The 20,799-nt window shown below is 47.4% G+C and overlaps 1 protein-coding gene across 2 annotated transcripts in view; it reads right to left on the bottom strand.

The window, feature by feature from the left end:
• Positions 1-946: 946 nt before the first annotated feature.
• Positions 947-20,799, bottom strand: part of NUDT5 (nudix hydrolase 5) — a 29,737-nt gene continuing 9,884 nt past the window's right edge. Inside the window, exons 5-10 of one of the 2 annotated variants that reach the window (XM_029615251.1) lie at positions 20,523-20,630; positions 19,807-19,902; positions 18,861-18,962; positions 14,536-14,544; positions 14,349-14,402; positions 947-1,389 (exon numbers count right to left, since the gene is read on the bottom strand). In XM_029615251.1, the coding sequence (XP_029471111.1) occupies positions 1,280-1,389; positions 14,349-14,402; positions 14,536-14,544; positions 18,861-18,962; positions 19,807-19,902; positions 20,523-20,630 (479 nt within the window). In that variant the 3' untranslated portion in view covers positions 947-1,279. The remainder of the gene's footprint in view (positions 1,390-14,348; positions 14,403-14,535; positions 14,545-18,860; positions 18,963-19,806; positions 19,903-20,522; positions 20,631-20,799) is intronic. The other variant, XM_029615249.1, reaches the window with a different exon arrangement.

The following is a 20,799-nucleotide window of genomic DNA, read 5'->3' as shown; positions in this document are numbered from 1 at the left end:
AACATGGGTTAACAGTGCGCTCCACCGGAGTGCACTGTCCTGTTAGATTGTAAGCCCTCTGGGGATAGGGAAATACCTACAGTACCTGAATGTAAACCGATGTGGTATCTCAGATCAAATGTCGGTATATAAAAATAAATAAAGTGGTGCAAACTTAGGTGTTGCACCAGGAACGAGAGGGGTTTTCCATCAGAGGTGGGTCCAGCTGCCCTGCACAAGGAGGATTAATAGCTTGAATGGTTAAAGCAGGTGCCATGAATGGTTTATATCTCATGGCTGATGAGTTAAGAGATTTCCCCATGACCGCTGCAAAAGATTGGCTAAGTTGAAATCAGCAACTGGTGCCATTAAAATACAGGGCTGTGACCATCCAGAAGCTGAAACTAACTTTGGAATAAAGCTGAATCCTCAGTGCTGCACTGCCAGAAGAAGAAAGGCTTCAGCTACCGAGAAAAACCACAGTGAGAGGCAGGCCTGGTTCAGAGTCGTCTCGTTACGATGCTTCTTCAAGGAATCGGGAGGTTGTCATATGTTGTTGGTTACTATAACGTTTTCTCTGTGTTTAAAAGGGCTTTTTACTCTTCTCCTGGCCAGATGTAGCAACATCTGTATAACAGGATAAAGTTGCCCCCACTCCTATCCCTGAGATGGGGATAACCATCTCTGCCTGCGAGAGGTGGAAGGAACTACAGGCTGCACATGCCCCAGGCATGCCAAGGCTTAAGCATTAAGAGGGAAGCCTCTACTCTCACACCTTCATCTGCTGAGGACCGAGAGTAACTTTAAACCCCGATTACACAGCATCCAGGTGCATTGTGGGAACCCTGTAGTCTGACAGTGCTAAGGAAAAACTTTATTGTATTTCCTGTAATGACTATTGCATAGGCTTATGTCTGTTGCTAAACATGGCTTACATCTGATCAAGAGGTGAAACGGAGCAAAAAGACTAAAGAAAATGTTTAAAAAAGGCACAGAGGCATTTTTATTGATGTACAAGAGACATTTCCTGAAAATACACAGATGTAAGACAGTGGCTTTTGTCTGGGGAAAAAGTTCCACGTCAAACATCTTAATTGACTCCTTAAAATGTTTGGCCTCCGATATCGCATTTCGGTACAAAGAAACACAAAATTGAGATTTTGATGGTTTACAAAACGAAGGCTGTAGTCTGCCTTCTCTCTGCAAATATATATATCTATACTGAATTTTCAGCATGAGCCGGGAAGCGCTTGATTCCAGTTTGTAAAAAAAAAAAAAAAAGTGTGCAAAAAATGTAATCTCAGCCCTTCAGAAAGGGCAACTGAAAGGGCTTTGCCACCGCGTGTTCCAGTGCCAAGGCGTACGAGTACACTCGGGCATCCACCACTACACCTTCTTTGGCCACCAATGCTGCAAAACAAAACACCACAATTATTCCAAGGGGACAGTACACGTCCGATAATCAAGGCCCCCCTGCTCTTCTTCCGCAGCACATCCACGACTGAAAACTACGGGACTAGCGTTTCCTTTCTTGAAGAGCAAACCCAGTACCTCCCTTACACGTTCCTACTCAGGGGAAGGCAGTTTCCTGCCCACAGGATACTGCACACCCTCCTCGCTTAAGGGATTGTTTCAGCCCCTTCAGCTGTCCATACTGATCCCGTGTTTTTGAATACCTCATGCTGGAGCCGAATGTATGTATGTCTGTATGTCTGTATGTCTGTACCTATCAGCTGCTGTGCTCTCAGGCAGGCCTATGCAATAATATTCTCAGTTATTAGTTTTTCATGACAGGCTAAATATTTTTTCACCTGAGGGTTAGCGGCTTAGCAATGAACATTGTGTTAAGCCTACAGAGAGGCAGCCTGTAAAAATGCTGACTTTCTGGATTTTTCAAAGAAAACCGTTTTGAAGCATTTACTTTTTTTCAAATAACTTAAATTAAAATGTCTCATTAAAATAATGAATGGGGAAGATTACAGCACAAAGTACACTGATGCATATTTTTCCTCTGCAGAAAACCCAAGACCTTGACAATAACTGACAATCATCATTGGAAACGTCAGAGGATTGATTGAAAATTGAACATATCCAGTTGTTCCAATTAAAATACTATGAGCTGGTATTTCCCAAGAAAGAAGTGCTATGTAAATCCTATAAGATTCTGTTTCTGAGAGCACTATAAAGGAAAACTGGTTCTTACCTGTTAATTTTCCTTCCTGTAGTACCACAGATCAGTCCAGACTCCTGGGTTTTGCCTCCCTGCCAGCAGATGGAGACAGAGAAAGCTTTACTGACACTGTACATAACACAGTGTGCCACCTGCAGTCCCTTAGTATTAAACTGTATCCAAGCCAAGACAGTAATATCACCAATACCAAACATGAATTAATATCCCTGAATAAGCAGGGGGAAGAGGAGACTTAGGACAGATAACCATGTCCCCATAATAAAGCTTGAAGAACTAAACAAAACCTGTGCCATTCTTCAGATTAATTACAACAGTTCAAGTGGACTCTCCTAAACTCCCTACCTCAACTGGCCGGAAGTCTGGACTAATCTGTGGTACTACAGGAACGAAAATTAGTAGGTAAGAACCAGTTTTCCTTTTCCTGTACCTACACAGATCAGGTCCCAGAAAGCAAAGAGGTAGGCGATCTATAATGGCCGTCAGGTAAACACAAAAGGATAGATGCCTTGATCTTTTTCAAATATTTATTAAAGTAGAGACTTCTCTACTTTAATAAATATTTGAAAAAGATCAAGGCACCTACACAGATCAGCCCAGACTTCACTCAAAGCACACCTTCCCCAAAAGCCCATGGCTTCTGGGGCCTGAACATCCAAATGGTAATGTCTAGCAAAAGTATGCAAAGATTTCCAGGTGGCCACCTTGCAAATCTCTTGTGGTGACACTTATTGACAATCGGCCCAGGAAGCCATCTGGGAATGAGTAGAATGAGCCCTTAAGCCCTCTGGGACCGGACGCCCCTGACAGATATACGTGGAGCCAACGGCTTCCTTTAACCACCATGCAATCATGGTTTTGGACGCATTATGCCCCTTTTTTTGCCCCACTCCACAGCACAAAAAAGGTGGACAATCAGAAGCTGTTGGTATCTTTAAGATACTGCAACAAAAAGCACATTGACATCTAAAAGCCGCAGCTCCTTAGCATGAGGCGCTGTAGCCTCCAAATTTGGGAAAGCCAGGAGCTTCACCGACTGACTTAAGTGAAAAGACAATACCACCTTTGGAAGAAAAGCTGGAACCATCTGCAAGGAGACCCCTGAATCTGAAATTCTCAAGAAAGGATCTCTACATGACAAGGCTTGAAGCTCCAAGATCTGTCTAGCGGAACAAATTGCTACCAAGAAAACCACCTTCAAAGATAGATCTTTCATAGCGGCCCTTTTAGGAGGCTCAAACCGCACCCTACACATCCCTTTCAGGACCAAGTTAAGGCTCCAGGAGGGACACAGCTTCTGAGCTGGAGGGTACAAATGCTTTGCTCCTCAGAGAAAACGCACCACATCTGGATGCGCCACCAGAGCCACTACATGCACCTTGCCTTGAAGACAACCCAAAGCCACCACCTGGACGCTGAGAGAATTAAAGTACAAACCCTTCACCAAACCTCTTTGCAAGAAGGCAAGTATCTGCGCTACGGAAGCTCACATAGGATCAACCTCCTGCTCCACGCACCAATCCTCAAAAAACTCTCTAGACCCTCACATACCCCAAGGAAGTGAAAGACTTTCTAGTCTGCAAGAGTAGAAATAACATTTCAGAGTACTCTCTCTCTCTCAAGGACTTCCTCTCAAAGAAACAGAAGCGAGCCGCCTGATCTGAAAACATGGGACACCTTGGCACAGAAGCTTTGGCAGAAGAGCAAGCCTCAGTTAGCAGTGGACTGCCCGATTGACCAGATCTGCAAACCAAGGCCTCTGAGACCACTCCAGAGCCACCACTCCCGGATGAATCTTGACACGTCGCAATATCTTGCCCACCAGCGACCATGGCAGAAACATGTAGAGCAGATTGTCCTTTGGCCAAGGAAACACCAAGGCATCGACCCCTTCCGCTCCATGCTCTCTTCTGTGACTGAAGAAGCATGGTGTCTTGGCATTCTGCTAGGGTGCCATCAAGTCCATGTGTGAACTGCCCCACCTGGACCTGATGAGATGCACTGCTTCCTCCAATAACACCCACTCTCCGGGATCTAGCTGTTGCCTGTTGAGATAATCTGCTTGCATGTTGTTGGCGCCGGCTGTGTGAGAAGCTGCAATCAATGACAGATGCTGTTCTATCCAACATATCAGCTCTCTCGCTTCCTGAGTCACGCTTGACTCCTGGTACCGCCTTGGCGGTTGATATAAGCCACAGTCGTTGCATTGTTAGACAAGATTCTGACAGGACCACCGCACAAGAGGGGTAGAAACACCTGTAGCGCTAACAGTACCGCTCTCATCTCTAAGCGATTGATGGACCACGAGCCTTCTTCCACTGACCATTGGCCCTGCATTGACTGAGTTTGATAGAAGTGCCCCAACCAGAAAGACTAACATAGGTGGTAACCACCATCCACCCTGCAACACAGTTGAGCCCAACCAAGCTACCACGAGAGACTGGACCTGGCTAATTCTATAAGAGGCAGAGGAAGCTGAAACTGCTCCGACAACGGTTCCCACCTGGTAAGCAATGCGGTCTACAGAGGCCTCATTTGACGAAACACCCAAGGAACCTGCTCCAAGGTTGACGCCATGGATCCGAGAACCTGCAAGTAATCCCAAACCCTGGGCACCTGGCTCTCCAACAACCTGTGACCTTGTGACTGCAAGTTGACAACGCGCCCTTTAGTGAGAAAAACCCCACCCTCGTTTCAAAATGTGTCCCCAGGAACTCCAACACCTGAGAAGGGAAGAGAGAACTCAGACTATCCATCCCAGGAAACGTAAGCGCTGCAGTACCAAGTCTGCCTCTTGTCTGCAAAGGATCTCTGACTTTGCTCGAATAAGCCAATCTTCCAGATATGGGTGAACTAGCATTCCCTCCTTCATGATAGCTGCAGCCATCACCACCCTCACCTTGGTGAAAGTCCTTGGTGCCGTTGCTAGACCAAACGGAAGGGCATAAAACTGAATATGTTTCCCTGAGGAAACAAACCGGAGAAACTTCTAATGTTCTGGTCAGATCCCTATATGTAGGTATGCCTCAGTCAGATCTAGGGAAGCCAAGAACTCTCCCTTGTGCACCACTGCGATGACAATGCAGAGTTTCCATCCAATAATGAGGAACTTTGAGAGCCACATTTACTTTCTTTAAGTCCAGAATCGGGCAAAACGTCCCTTCTTTCTTTGGCACCAAAAACAAATGGGACGGGAACAATGGCTCCCAGCATCTACAGCCTGTTGATGATTTGCTGTACCATCAGCCTCTTTTCCGCCTAGGCACAAGGAAGACTATGAACAGATCCCTTAGCGGAAGAGCAAATTCTAACACGTAACCTTGTCTTATGCTTAAGACCCACTGGTCTGATGCGATCACGGCCCACTCCTCGTAAAAAAGAGTCAACTTGCCCCCTATAACCAGGACTGAAGAATGGGCCAGCCTTACTTCATTGAGAGGCTTTGGCTCCACCAGACCCCTGGCCTGAGCCATCCCTGTTTGGCTTCCGGCCATGAAAGGGCTGGTTCCAGGACTATGACCTCCCCGAGGCCTGCCTATGGGTTCCTACAGAAGCCCTACCTTGCCGCAAATGCCTTTGGCCCCGAAAACGAGACTGCAAAGGAAAAGAACCTCTTGGCTCCTTAGGCAACTTATGAACTTTATTCTCTTCCAGATGCTTTATCAGCTCCTCCAAGTCTTCTCCAAACAGCAGCTTTCCCTTGAAAGGCAATGCTCCTAACTGTGCTTTAGAAGAAATGTCCATATCATTGTCCTGGAGGAAGTTCTGAGGTCATACAATGCATTGGCTCCATAAACATACGTGGCCTCCAGTTGCTCTGCCTGCTTAGACTCCGAGACAGACATGGCCTTATCAGTTTACAACTGCTGCACCCAACGCAGGCTCACTCGAAGCATAAAGCTACTGCAAACCGCAGCTCGGATGCCAAGAGCAGACACCTCAAAACTCTTCTTAAAATGAACCTTGAGCTTTCTGTCCTGCAAATCCTTCAAAGCTGCAGAACCGGCACCGGGATAGTGGGTCTTCTTAGTAACCGCCAAGACAGAAGCATCCACCTTCGGGACTTTCAGGAGTTCCAGAATGTCCTCAGGCAATGGATACAACTTATTCATTGCTCTGCCCACTTTCAAGCTACTCTCCAGAGTATCTCACTCCTGGACCACCAACCTTTTAATCAACTTGTGGAACGGAAAAGCCTTCACTTGACCCTGTAAGCCATCCATGACTGGGTCCATGTCCTCCTAATCAGATTCCTCCTGTGGAACCCTATATATTTATTTATTTATTTATTTAAGGTTTTTATATACCGGCATTCATGAAATGATCACATCATGCTGGTTTACAAATAAACAGGGATGCAATAAATACATCAAAAACAGAAATAACGTGTCGAAGAAAGCAGTTACAATTAACAAGGACTATTGAACTGGGATCAGAGGCGCCCACCCGCCTTCAGCCACCACCTTACCTCTGTCGGGGCTCGCGCGATCGGCGTGGCCCATTCGGGGCAAGAGCCCGCTCACCCCGCGTGAGCCGAGCAGAGACGAAAGCAGCGCAAATTCAATTAAATTGAGGCGGAAGGGAAGCAAAACTTTTCGCCTTTTCGCCGCAGCTCTCCTCCTTCGCTGCCTGCAGCGTGGACCGCGTCGGCGCCGCCCCGCCCAGGACCCAAGCCCCGCCGACCATCGAGACCCTCTCCCTGCGCCCCGAGCTCAGGCCAAGTGGGACCTCTTCAGCCAATTGGGAGCCGGAGACCCAGAGCAGGAACTGACGAGCACAAAATAAATAATTAAAGGTAAAGCCCTTTAAATTCGGGCCCCTTTATCCAGCGCTCCCTTTTCGCCGCAGCTCTCCTCCTTCGCTGCCTGCAGCGTGGACCGCGTCGGCGCCGCCCCGCCCGGGACCCAAGCCCCGCCGACCATCGAGACCCTCTCCCTGCGCCCCGAGCTCAGGCCACGTGGGACCTCTTCAGCCAATTGGGAGCCGGAGACCCAGAGCAGGAACTGACAAGCACAACGTTCACCGCCCACCTGTTTCCTATCACATTCGCCCAGTAGTGGCGGCTTAAATCCCAGGCACGTTCCTCGGCGTCTCGCGCCGTGCGTCTCGCGCACGAAGGAGCGCGACAAAGGGGCCTGCCCCTTTGAGCGCCCCTTTGCGCCCTTTGTGACCCTTGTGACCTAATACAAAGCTCTCTGTTTTGCACTGCCCTTGAGTTTGTTGTAACAACCTTACAAAAAAAAAAAAAAAAACCCACTTTGGTTGCAGTCTTTTAGAGGCAAGTGCTGATTTGGTGTAACCTAGATGATGTTAGTAATAACAGTACTTAAAGCCACTTACTTGTCGTATTTACCTATTATACTTGCATATCTGTATCATCTGTATTGCATATCTGTATTACTTGCATATCTGTATTCATTTGTACTCAAACCCCTCCTTACTTCCCTCCTCCCTCCCCCTTTCTCCCTGAATCATAAGTAAGCTACTTTACTTCCCAACATCCTCCACTTTTTCAGCCCTCATCTACCACATTCTACTGACTGCTACACTTAACACAAAAGACTACCTCACATTACACAATACATAAACACTCAAATACACACTCTCTATTTTCTGAGCAGCCCTAAAATGCTAAACATTCCAACACTCAGATACCATGGATACAGACCTTCTGCTCCTCACACCATTCGACAACGATCATACCTCAAAAGCATTCACACAACCATGATCTCCCCACCACTCACTCAAATCATTGGCCTCACAGCACTCACACTCATCCTCTTCAATGCACAATCTTTAAACAAAAAAACTTCTATACTCAACGACATCCTCTCTGACGAAACACCAGACATCTGTGCAATAACAGAAACATGGTTAAAAGACACTGACAATGTTCTCCTCAACCAGCTCCCTAACAATATATACGATATAGTCTCCATCCCCCGATTAAAAAAGAAAGGTGGAGGCATTCTCTTAGCCACCAACAAACGACTCAAACTCACACTCCAACCCATCCCCCCCCCCAGCTAAATTAGAAATTGGCCTGTTCAAAGCCCCTTCTCTACAAATTTGCCTTATTTACGCTCCCCCTGGAACTCTTAACAATAACCCTTCGTCTCTCATCGAATATATAGCTAAAAATATTTCCATCGGCTCCCCAGCTATTATCCTAGGAGACTTTAATTTCCATGTCAACACAACACCCCTTACACCTAGTTGCTCCTCCTTCCTGGAAGCCATGAAATCACTAGGATTCAAGCAAATTATAAACATGCCCACACATAAAGCTGGTCACTCACTTGACCTCATTTTTACCAACCATCACATCGTAACTGATTCCTTATCATGCACACCTATCCCATGGTCTGACCACTATATCATAAGAACATCTAACACTCTACAAAGACCTCCATCCCCCCCAATTAGCTCTACTACTTTTCAATACCGAAAAACTTGCAATAGAGATGAGCTCACCACTGCTCTATCCAACACTCAGCTTAATCTTAATCTTTCAAATGCTGACACTGCTTTAACATCATGGAATGAATACACTCTCTCAGTTGCTAATACCATTTGCCCCCTCATTACAAAAAAACTCTCCTCTCAGAAAAATACAAAAAAAACCCTGGTACACTCCCACACTAAAAGACTTAAAACAAGCCCTTAGAAAAGCTGAAAAAAATTGGCGTAAAGAACCCACACCAATTCTACTCGCACGATACAAAACTTCGCTGCAAAACTATAGTGAAATGATCAATAATGCTAAAAAGAACTACTACGCAGGTAAAATACACCAATATCAATTCAATCCAAAAGTGCTGTTCGAATATGTCACCTCACTTACTAACCTCACTCCAAACATCATTCCAGAAGAAGAAGCCAAAATAAAATGTGAACAGCTCGCTTCATATTTTCAGGACAAAATTAACAATATTATGTCACGCTTCCCACACAATTCCCACACGCCTCAATCCTATAATCTCTGTCACACAAAAGAATCTGCACCTCAGCTAACAACCTTTGAAAATACAGCAACAACTGAAATTGAATCCCTACTCAAAAAAGCCAGACCCTCATCTCATCCATCTGATACCATCCCCACAAAACTCCTCCTCACTGTCCCTGATCTAATATCCAGCCCTATCTCTAACATTATCAATGCATCCATCGAACTTGGGCAAGTGCCCAACTCTCTTAAATTTGCCATCCTTAAACCCACTTTAAAAAAACCTAAGCTAGACCCATTAGACCTTGCTAATTACCGCCCCATTTCTAACCTCCCATTTATTGCTAAAATCCTAGAAAAAACTATCAACCGTCAACTTAGTGACTATTTAGAAGAACACCATATCCTCTCTTCCTCACAATATGGATTTCGCAAATTACATAGCACTGAAACTCTTCTCCTATCCTTGAATGATTACCTTCTCAAAAGCCTAGATAGAAATCAACCTCAGCTGCTAGTAATTCTAGATATCTCAGCGGCTTTTGATACCGTTAACCACCAAGTTCTTCTCCAACGCCTACATGAGATTGGAATAACTGGTACTGCTCATAACTGGTTTACTTCCTACTTGTCCAACCGTAACTATAAAGTCAAAATTGGCAATCACTTATCTAAAGAAATCCCTTTAAAGCAAGGAGTCCCGCAAGGATCTTCACTCTCATCTACCCTTTTTAATATCTATCTTCTACCGCTTTGCCATCTCCTCGCCAACCTTAAGCTTCCACACTTTTTGTACGCTGATGATGTACAAATTCTTATTCCAGTAACGGAATCCATATCTAAAGCCCTTGAAATCTGGGACACTACTCTTGCTTCTATCAATAATCTCTTAACCTCCTTACAACTTGCCCTCAATTCCACTAAAACTGAACTCATGATCATTTCTCCTCCCACCCCATTACATGCTTCTCCCACCTCACCTATAACATCAACGCACATACATTTCTCCCCACCAAGTCCGAGACCTAGGAGTCATTATTGATGACCAAATAACCCTCAAAAAATTTATCAGTACAATCCTTAAAGAGTGCTTTTTCAAATTACATACACTCAAAAAATTGAAACCTTTGCTTCATGCATCTGATTTCCGGACAGTTCTACAAGCCATGCTGTTTTCCAAAACAGATTATTGTAATTCACTCCTCCTAGGCCTACCTAAAAATGCCATCCGCCCCTTACAAATCCTGCAAAACACTGCAGCCCGTATCCTTACTAACACAAACTCAAAGGAACATATTACGCCAGTTTTGAAGGAATTACACTGGCTCCCCATTCAATCCCGCATACACTACAAGACTCTAACACTTATCCATAAAGCCCTCCACAATCCTGAAATGAAATGGTTTAATAAATCAATACAACTTCAATCTTCTATTAAACCTACCAGAAATCAATACCTCGCCACATTACAAACCCCTTCACCTAAATTATATAACCATGTTTCCACCAAAGCACGAGCGTTCTCTTTTGCTGGCCCTTTGTTATGGAATACTATGCCCACTGAACTGCGCCTTGAGCCATCTCCCAAAACATTCAAGCAAAAACTCAAGACATGGTTATTCACACATGCCTATACGTGAAATATATATGTTGATCCTCTCCCATTTTCTCACTGCCTTCTCTACCCTTCTCCCCCTGTCTAGACACCATCTCTAATTCTCCTACCTCTGTTCCCACTGTAAATACCTCTCTTTACAATTGCTATTAACTACTTTTGAAATGCTTTCTCCCCCCTCTTACTACATCTAATGTAGAACTACATCTCCTCTTAACCCTTTTCCCTTACCTCAGCCCCAATTTACTAGAATCCCGTTGCTACATCTCCTCCTAACCCTTTTCCCTTACCTCAGCCCCCAATTTACTAGAATCCCTTTGCTCCCTAGTTCTGTTTAACTTACCTCAACTAATATACCCCCAAAGTATAGTTCTGTGTTTTTTAATAGATTCTACTTTTATTATATTTAAATATTTATATACATACTTTCGTTTAATATATAACTTGTTAAATATATAATCTGTTAAATGTACAATCTGTTAAATGTATAACGCTCCGGCGTAAGTTAAATCTGTTAAATCTGTTAAATGTATAACGCTCCGGCGTAAGTTCCTGTTCATTGTACACCGACGTGATATCTTTGATGAGCGGCGGTATATAAAAAAATTATAAATAAATAAATAAATAAATAAAGATAGTTTAGCAGAGACTAAATTATATACAAGGAGAAGAGGTACAGCTGCTGTGTTGGATATGTTGATGGCGAGGTGCATTAATTTAAGTCCAGGAAAGCTTGCATAAACAGCCAAGTCTTGAGTCTTTTTCTAAAGGTTAGGAGGCAAGGCTCCTGTCTGAGATCGGGAGGGATGGAGTTCCATAACAGTGGGCCAGCTGTGGAGAGGGCTCGATCTCTTAAGGTAATGTGACTAGTGGTTTTAGTAGGGGGTACATGGAGAAATCCTCTGTATGCATCTCTGGTAGGTCTTGTGGAGTTGTGTAAGCGGAGAGGAAATTGTAGGTCAATTGTGGTGTGTTGATGGATAATTTTGTATATCAAGGATATGGATTTGTAGATGATTCTGAAGTGAATTGGTAACCAATGAAGGTCTTTTAGAATTGGGGAAATATGGTCTCTTTTCCTGGTGTTTGTTAGTAAACGGGCTGCTGTGTTTTGTACCATTTGGAGCGGTTTGGTGTAGGAGGAAGGGAGACCAAGTAGGATAGTGTTACAGTAATCTAACTTTGAGAAAATAATTGCTTGGAGGATCATTCTGAAATCTTGGGCGTGGAAGAGAGGTCTTATCCTTTTTAAAACTTGGAGTTTGTGGAAGCAGTCTTTGGTCGTTCTGTTGATGGAGGCTTTGAAGTTCAGCCTGTTGTCAATTATCATTCCTAAATCTCTCACTTGTGTGGTTGGTGGGTTGGTTGGATGAGAAGCGGTGAGATTGCTGTTCTCTGGAGATATGAGTAGTATTTCGGTCTTGGAGGAGTTTAGTACTAGATTTAGGCTATTGAGGAGACGTTTGATTTCTTGGTGGCAGGATTCCCAGTAGTCGAGGGTTTTCGAGTATGAGCCTTTGATGGGGATCAGGATCTGGATATCGTCTGCGTAGAAAAAGTGTTTTAGGTTGAGGTTGGTGAGGAGTTGGCAAAGTGGTAGAAGGTAGATGTTAAAGAGTGTCGGGGATAGAGAGGAGCCTTGTGGGACTCCTACGGATGAGTCGTGGCATGAAGATTCTTTGTTCTGGATTTTGACCTTGTAACCTCTGTTGCTGAGAAACGATTTGAACCAAGATAGAGCAGAGCCGGAAACTCCTATGGCAGCTAACTGGTTGATAAGGAAGGAGTGGTTGATGGTATCGAAGGCTGCCGAAAGGTCCAGAAGGACTAACAGAAAAGATTGACCTTTGTCGAGACCCAGGATGAGGAAGTCTGTTATATGCCTAATTCTGCAAGGACATAGGGGATCAAGGGTCCCAATTCTTTGTGAAACAGCTAAAACACCTTGGGATCATCCCTCTTCCTTAGTCGGGAGTTTCCACGGCTCATCAGGATCCTGTCGTCCCCCCCAGCGAAGGATCTGCCTCCGGGGGACTCTCTCCAGATAGACCCCCATACTCGGAATCAGAGGAGACATCCTTAGCTGCCCCCTGCGTGGGCTGGACTTGCTGAACCCGGGAATTCGCAGAAGTCCCTGAAAACCTGGACTTCTTCTTGGGCCGGGGACCTTCTTACTCTCCTTATTTGGACATGTGCCGTCCCACGGTTTTCCGAGCCAAATAAGCCTTATGGAGTAAGAGAACGAAATCCGAAGAAAAAGCATAGGAATCAGAGACCTCCCCTAGGAGGTCAATTTTCCCCTGAATGCTCCCCTCTTCGGGGCTCAGATCTGCCAGCGAAAGCAATGGAGGGAGCTCACCTCCCCCTGCAGCAGACTCTATAGCAGCCAAGGATTTCAAAATGGCTGCCGTTCCCGCGCTAACTGGGAACAGTTCGACCGCTTCCCCCGATACAGCAAAAGACCTCCCAGGTCCACACTGCCAAGTTCCAGCCGCTGCGGTCATTCCCGAAGCGCCCTCTTCCCCCAGAGAGGCACCAGGAACGCGAAAGACGCACGCATATCTCCTCACACGCGGTGCATTGGCAACCGCACAGCCTGCGGCGTGTAAAGACTGAGCACCAAGGGTCCCCAACCCCCTGCTCGTCCACCTCAAACCAGAAGACCCCACACCAGGACCTGCCAATCTCCTGGGAGGAAATGCTCTAAATTGGCCAATTTCTCTCTTTTTTTTTTTTTTTAATAGGTACAGAACTGCAGATTTTACACTTCCTCCATCTGCTGGAGACAGAGAAATACTAAGGGATTGCAGCTGGTACACTAGGTTATATGGCAGTGTCAGTAAACCTCTGTCTCCCTCTGCTGGAAGGGAGGCAAAACCCAGGAGTCTGGACTGATCTGGTTATGAACAGGGTCTTGCCTATTTCTCCTTGCAACAGACCAGGCCCTGTTCAGTCCTTTTATCTGGGTGCCGTGCAGGACTTTGGGCTTTTATAGTACAAGTTCTGAATTGGACCTTTTATAAGTTGCAAGAAAAGCATGTTCAGTGTGGTCAAGCTGACTATAAAAAAAAAAAAGTGCAGAAGTGACCTAGGACCTAAGGGGCAGCTGCAGCATAATCTGGCTTCGATTCCAGAGCCCGGCTGTACTTGCTAGAACCGTGGGTGGTGGCCGTGGCAGTATCCCAGCCACTGCCCAATAGCAAAGCCCTGCTCGTTAGACGCCATACATGCATGCTGAGCTCAGGAGGGAGCGGCTGCCTGCAGGCACTGGCCCGGGAGGGTCTCTGCCATGACTTGGCTAGAGGGGAGCGGGGGCTTAAAATAAATGGGATAGTTGTATAGTAAAGTTTATGGCACTGCAACTCAATATGAGGAAATCGCCAGGCCGTGAGATCTAGTGGCACAGTATTGGAAGACACCCCCCCCCCCCCCCCACAAATAAGAATCAAGGAAGATCAGGGCTAAATAAAAGCACTCCAAGTTTGCGAGCAGCGTGCGTTTTTCCCAAGCCTTCAGGGAAGGAAGCGCTCTCTCTCTCTGTCAGGGTCTAAGCGGGCAGGGTCCCACGGGAATGCAGACTGCCGACACTCGGCAGGGAAGGCTAAAGACGGCTCTTTTACCTTCAATTCTCTTGCGCAGTTCATTTCTTGGCAACAGTATCACCTCCACAAATTCTGCACGCACAGACACAAAAAGAGAAAAAAAAGTTAAAAATCAGCCAGTTTTACATCTTTGGAGAAATGTTGGCAGATACCACAAGCTTACTTAACCGTATCCAGCCAGAGCGAAGTAAAGTGAATAACGTACCTCCGTCAGCTGAAGAATGGGGGAGAGAGAAAAAAAAAGTGTAAATAAAGCCCTCGGCTGTGCTAGCGAGGAGAGAGAGGTTACATCCCTATGTACAACTCTCCTCTCTCTCTCTCTCTATATATATATATATAGTTCTATCCCCCCCCACAGGATGCACCTGAAACACACTGCCCTCTCTTGCTTTATCACACCACCTACAGGATATTTTTAGCCGTCAGCATTAAAGTATTTCTCTCCCGAAACCTGGCCGCAGAGCCCTGTCCCAGAAGCCTGGTCCTGCCAAGAGACTGCAAAACAGGCTGCAAGCAAGACCAAGGCCAGCTGTGCTGCTGGAAAACGTTTTAAAAAAGGTTTGGGGGGTTTTTTTTTTTTAATCTCGCCCTGCTACACCACCCTTGCCAGGTGGGGGCTGTTTCTTCCTACCAGCAGATGGAGGCAGACAGCGCTGTTCTCCTCCGTGACATCCCAGGTGTGCTGGCAGCAGGAAGCCCGTACTTTCTGCCTCCGGGGGATGTTAGGACCAGGATGGTGGAGCAGCTCAATGATGGATCTTTGATCAGACCCCAGGGCCAGGCCACTGGTTTTCCGCCAGCAGTGCGAGCCTCATTGACCGGCTCCCAGCCCCTGGCGGGGGGGATGTTGGGCTGAGCTGGACTCAGGAGCAGTAAAAAAATTTGAAAAAAAAATAAAATAAAAAAATGCGAGGGAAGCCAGGGTCTCAAGCCCGCTTCACAGATACGTTTCCATATTCCCTCTCTTTCTCTGAGAGGAGGTTTCCTGCTCCCGAGCTTTTTTTTTTTCTGGTTTCCGTTGTCTACTTTGAGTTATTTGCTCCTCTGCTCTGGGCCATCCTCCCGCCTACCCCTCCTGCTGCGTAAAAAACAAGTGAGAAACGGGGAGCCGGCGTAGCGAGAGTGGCAAATCTTCAAGCACAGGCAGGAGACGACGGCAACTGCTGGGGTGAGCGCGACCGACAACCTTAGGGAGGGATGCGCAGTACGAGGGGCCGGAGTCGGAGCCGCACAGCGGGACAGACGAGCAGACTCGTGGTTTCCGCCGCTGCCAGGCCTGTGTGTGTGTGTGTGTGTGTGGGGGGGTCTCCGAGCCACGGTGGAAAGATATCCCCCCCCCCCATCTGCCTGCCTGTTCCCGAGTGAGGGAGAAGCCAGGTTACTGCTTGCATGAGGGACTATCGCCCTCTTCACTACCTACCAGCTTTTCTGGCACGCCAACTCTGCAGGGCCCAGACACCCAGTCAGTCCAACCACGAGGGCTCCAGAGTGGGCGGACACCTTGGATTCACCCTCGTGATTGGGCCTGGATATCGGCGGGGGCGGGAGAGAGGTTGATTTGGCTCCCGTGTCGGTGCCTGCAGGGGTCCCCTATGGAAAATGCCCCTGGTTCTACACCAGGCTCCAGGGGCTATTTTTCCATGTTCTCCACCAGGCCAGGGACGGTGCCATACGGTGTTTCCACAAAGGCGACAGGAGACTCCTCGCCGGGTCCTTCTCTCCAGCAAAGAATGCGCAGCCAGCTATCGACACGCCAGGGCCCTCGTGGGAGGATCCAAGGGATGCCAACAGTTCGGCAACCATGGAGGAAGGGGAGGTCCCCCCTTTCACCAGGACGAGATGGGCTACCTGACCGAGCAGGTGATTTGTCTCAGACTGGAAGAGTCCAAGCCTCAGGACGTCTGCTGTGGGATTCAATTAAGGGGAAGCGAAAGACCACCGTCACTTTCCCGCTCTGCCGGAGGTAGAGATGTGTTTGTTGGCCAAGTGGAAGTCTCCCGAGTCAGGCCCGAGGGGAGTTAACCTCCTGCAATGACTGAATCCATTACCACCAGCTGTGCGCAGAGGTTTTTCCCAGGTTCCGGTTGTGGACGACCTGATCTAGGCTGTAACCAGGCGCGCCACGTTTCCCGTGGAGGGGGACACGTCGCTCAGAGTGAAGAGGTGGCCAGAATGGAGTCCATCACAGCCTTTTTGCTGGCCCTGGCAGTCATGGTGCATGGACTCCTGTGGCTACGTAATTGGGCAGCTGACTTGATCTAAAACTTGCTTGGGGAAGTTACCTTTTAAGGAGCAACTGCTGTTCGGGGGTTATCGGGACCAGCGGCTGAAGAACCTCGGAGATTCTAAGCCGGAGGGACAAGGGCTGCTCTTTATAGAGCCGTCAGAGGTCGGGAGCAGCAATTTTGTGCCTTAAGACAGAATCTGCCGGCCAGGCAATTCTTTGGTGCCTCCTCCGTTGCCTTTTCAGATACGAGAAGCGGTGGGGTCAGATCCTTTGTGGGGCCAGAAGAAATAGGGCTGATGCAGACTCCTCTGTGAGGACCGGCAGGGCCTCCTCTGCGGGGGCTCTTCAGGGAGCGCACCCACATAGCATCAGACCAAGGGTGTTGGAGACCGTTCGGTCAGGTTATGCTCTGGGCCTACATTGTTCCATACGAGACATCTTTATGGTATCTTCTTGTTCCATTCTGGCCAAGCAACAGGTTGTCCACGAGATGTTGCTGAAGCTGCAGCTTTTGCGGGCAGTGCTACTGTTGCCCCATCGGAGCAGTATCACAGCCACTGTTCCATTTATTGCAAGGTGCCCAAGGAGGACTGTTCCTTTAATCCCATCCTGGATCTCAAGGGCATGAATCGCAGTCTGTGGATGCCACGTTTTTGCATGGAAATGCTGTGGTCCACGTTTGCCACAATTCGCCAGGTGGAGGTGATCATTGGACCTGTCAGAAGCCTACCTGCATATCCCCATTCAGGACGGGGATCAGAGGTATCTATGGTTTTGTGCGCGCAACAGCATTTCCAATTCCGAGCATTACTGTGCGGTCTGGTGACCGCCCCACATCCTTTTATCAAGGTGATGGTCATAATAGCAGTGGCCCTCCACTGTGAGGAGATTACTGTCCACCGGTATCTCGACAATTGGTTAATACGAGCGCCTTCTGACAGGGAGGCACAGCGCACCACTCGAGTCGTTCAGTTTTGGAAGACTTGGGTAGTCAATTTGACATGCAGTTGCTCCAGCCAATATTTCCAGGGTGGCCACTTGTCTTCTCCGCATACTTTCGTAAAGCATTGTCTGCTGGACATGCTGGCACAGGAGAATATGGCTTACAGTGTAGGCCTTGCTTCCTCCTACCCGGGTAGATGAAGCTTTGGACTTCCCACTTTTGTCATAGCTGGACTGGTGTAGCAGGGCTAATGGAAAGGAAACGTCTCCATGGGATGGACTGGTGTAGCAGGGCTAATGGAAAGGAAACGTCTCCATGGGATGGACTGGTGTAGCAGGGCTAATGGAAAGGAAACGTCTCCATGGGATGGACTGGTGTAGCAGGGCTAATGGAAAGGAAACGTCTCCATGGGATGGACTGGTGTAGCAGGGCTAATGGAAAGGAAACGTCTCCATGGGATGGACTGGTGTAGCAGGGCTAATGGAAAGGAAACGTCTCCATGGGATGGACTGGTGTAGCAGGGCTAATGGAAAGGAAACGTCTCCATGGGATGGACTGGTGTAGCAGGGCTAATGGAAAGGAAACGTCTCCATGGGATGGACTGGTGTAGCAGGTCTAATGGAAAGGAAACGTCTCCATGGGATGGACTGGTGTAGCAGGTCTAATGGAAAGGAAACGTCTCCATGGGATGGACTGGTGTAGCAGGGCTAATGGAAAGGAAACGTCTCCATGGGATGGACTGGTGTAGCAGGTCTAATGGAAAGGAAACGTCTCCATTTAGATTCCTGCCACTTTTTTTTTTTAAAGCGAGAGAAATACTTTAATGACTAACTGAATCATAGCTCTACTTCGTACTGATAGTTGATGAACCAAGAACATTCACACAAACAAATTATACATTAAAATCCTACCAGTCAGGAAGCATTACAACCCCCAAGCGACACTGCAACTTTTCAAACGATTATATGGCAGTACTAAAAAGTATATTTTCATAAGCTCACACATCTGGGGGGAAAAAAGAAGCACTACATATGCCATTTCCCAGTCACATAATATGGAGAAAGCAGTGTGCAGGCCAAGCAAGAATTGAAGCAGCCCTTGTACAAAGCAGCTCTTACTCAAAGGGCTGTTCGTGGCAGTAAGATTGCTTGCTTGGTTCTAGCTGATTTCATTCTGAAGGTTTAGGAGTTTATGAACGCAGCCTGCAATCTGCGGTTCCCATCATGGGGGAGAGCAGTAGCTGCTCTGCTGATCTCCAGGAGAGGGACCCATGACCTCTCTCCCTCCCGCCAGCATTTTTTTTTTTTTTTTAACACCCCTTTTGGAGGAAGGAGGGTTAACTTTGCTTTTTTTTTCTTACCAAGCTTGGGTTTGGGTCTCACATTGGCGAAATCATCTCCGTTAATGTTTGCGGTGACTATGTATGTTGTACAGTTTGACAAACCAGGATCCAGGCACGCAACTGGAAAGCAACGCATTGCATCAGACTCTCTGCCTTTATAAATAATGGTTAGCACACTAACTGCTCACCACAAACCCTTCTTATAATTACAAAAAAGGATTATTGCTTCCGGCACCGTGAGAGAGCAGCAAAGCAGAGCTCTGCGTATCAAAATGTCAGCCTGCCAGTCACAGTCAGCGCGCGGCGCGAGCTCACGCCTGTCGCAGCCTGCCACTCAGAATCAGTGCAAAAAGTATGGATATTTTTTCAGCATATGACAAATTCAAATTTGTCCGGTAGGAGGAAATATAGTTTTGTTTGACTTCTCCAGCAATTTGAAGGCGGTTTATAGACTGCTGCTGTGCAGTTAGGTGCTGCCCAGTAATAACTTACAATCAGGTGGAATCATGGGGAGAAGGAGCAGCAGCGACGTCAAGCCCTCACTTGCTCAAGTTGTTCTGTACTACCCTCTTGCCTACGTGGGAGAGGGACAGACAGTGTGGGCGGACTGAACTTTTCCCCCATTCTGTGTCTATGGAAAAAAAACAAATCTTTATTCTATAAAGCTGCCTGAGCTGATTTAGTCAAGGCAGAGCTAACAGTGACGGTATAGGGGAGAGTAGTGGCAGCCAAGGCCTGAGGAGGAGAGATGGTGGGCAGCTTTGGAAAAGGGACGGTTCCAGCGGGCTGAGACTTCCTGGGATTGCAAATTAATCTGTAAGTCCTCAGGATCTCAGATAAACACAAAATAATGTGAAGAGTCCCATTCCTTCTCTCGTTGAGCTCCCAAGGATTTCTACCTTTCAGTCCGTTATCACATTTATTCAGAGACATCCTGCTCATCCTACACGGAGGTAACACTAACCTGGCGAGCACTCTGCAACCTCCCCCTTGTATCCAGTCTCTTCCTCCAGCTCCCGTAAGGCAGCGCTCTCCGGAGTCTCGTTTCCATCTATCAAGCCTTCAGTGGAATTGTTTAAAGCAAAAAAAAAAAGCAGCAACATTTCAAGTTCCTTTCCTTCTGCTATCAACTTAACACAGCAAAGGAATGCGATAAGCCCAGCAGGCAGTTACAACAAAATCAGATTCCCCTGCCATTTGTATTTATAATGTCTGAGAAATGAAAGTGCTTAAATTTTGATTGCCCCTTGTGCGTCCCATTCTCATGACGAAGCGACGTGGAGGCTGGCCGCAAGGGTGGAAACACAAAGAAAGGAGCCTGTGAGCACCGGCTGAGGAGGCCAGCCCAAGGGGGTCCCCTCAAATTACAGCCTCAGCTGCCACGAAGAGAAACGGCAGCAGCGAAACCACTTCAGTTCCTCGGGCGTCCGGAGAGAGAAGGGAAACTGCCCCTGGAACCCAGTATCCAACGTTACAAGCGCGTCAATGGCCAGCCTACAAGGCGCACAAGCCTACTGCAAGGCGAGCAAGCTTAATGCACAGCGAGGTCTGTCAGCAGAGCCCGTGCAGGTCACCCCCAGCACCTGACGGCAAGAGCTGCCCCTGCCCGGGAAGACAAGGGAAGAAGTCGTCTTATGATTCAGTCAGACGCCAGTGGATTCAATAGCGCCTCGTACGTACCTGCAGGAAATTCCAGGCAATAGCATCCCATGGGAGGCCTGAACTGCTTCACCAGCACGATGCACTCATAGTGAAGGGTCCTCTGCAGCACGGGGATCACTGCCACACCTGCCAGAATCAGAACGCACGCCATGAAAACACCCCAGAAAAAAGACAGGTCAACGAGCCTTTGGCCCAAATCTTCCGCACAGGATTTATTACATCGGGCATTGCTAACTTTTCCTGCCAGGTTCACATAAAGTTCTCAAACCTGCCTGCCGTTTTCTGACATGTTTCT

The sequence above is a fragment of the Rhinatrema bivittatum genome, chromosome 9 (assembly GCF_901001135.1).
Source record: "Rhinatrema bivittatum chromosome 9, aRhiBiv1.1, whole genome shotgun sequence".
NCBI lineage: Eukaryota > Metazoa > Chordata > Amphibia > Gymnophiona > Rhinatrematidae > Rhinatrema > Rhinatrema bivittatum.
Note: the sequence above shows the minus strand (reverse complement) of the source record. Positions and strands in the feature narration are given on the sequence as shown.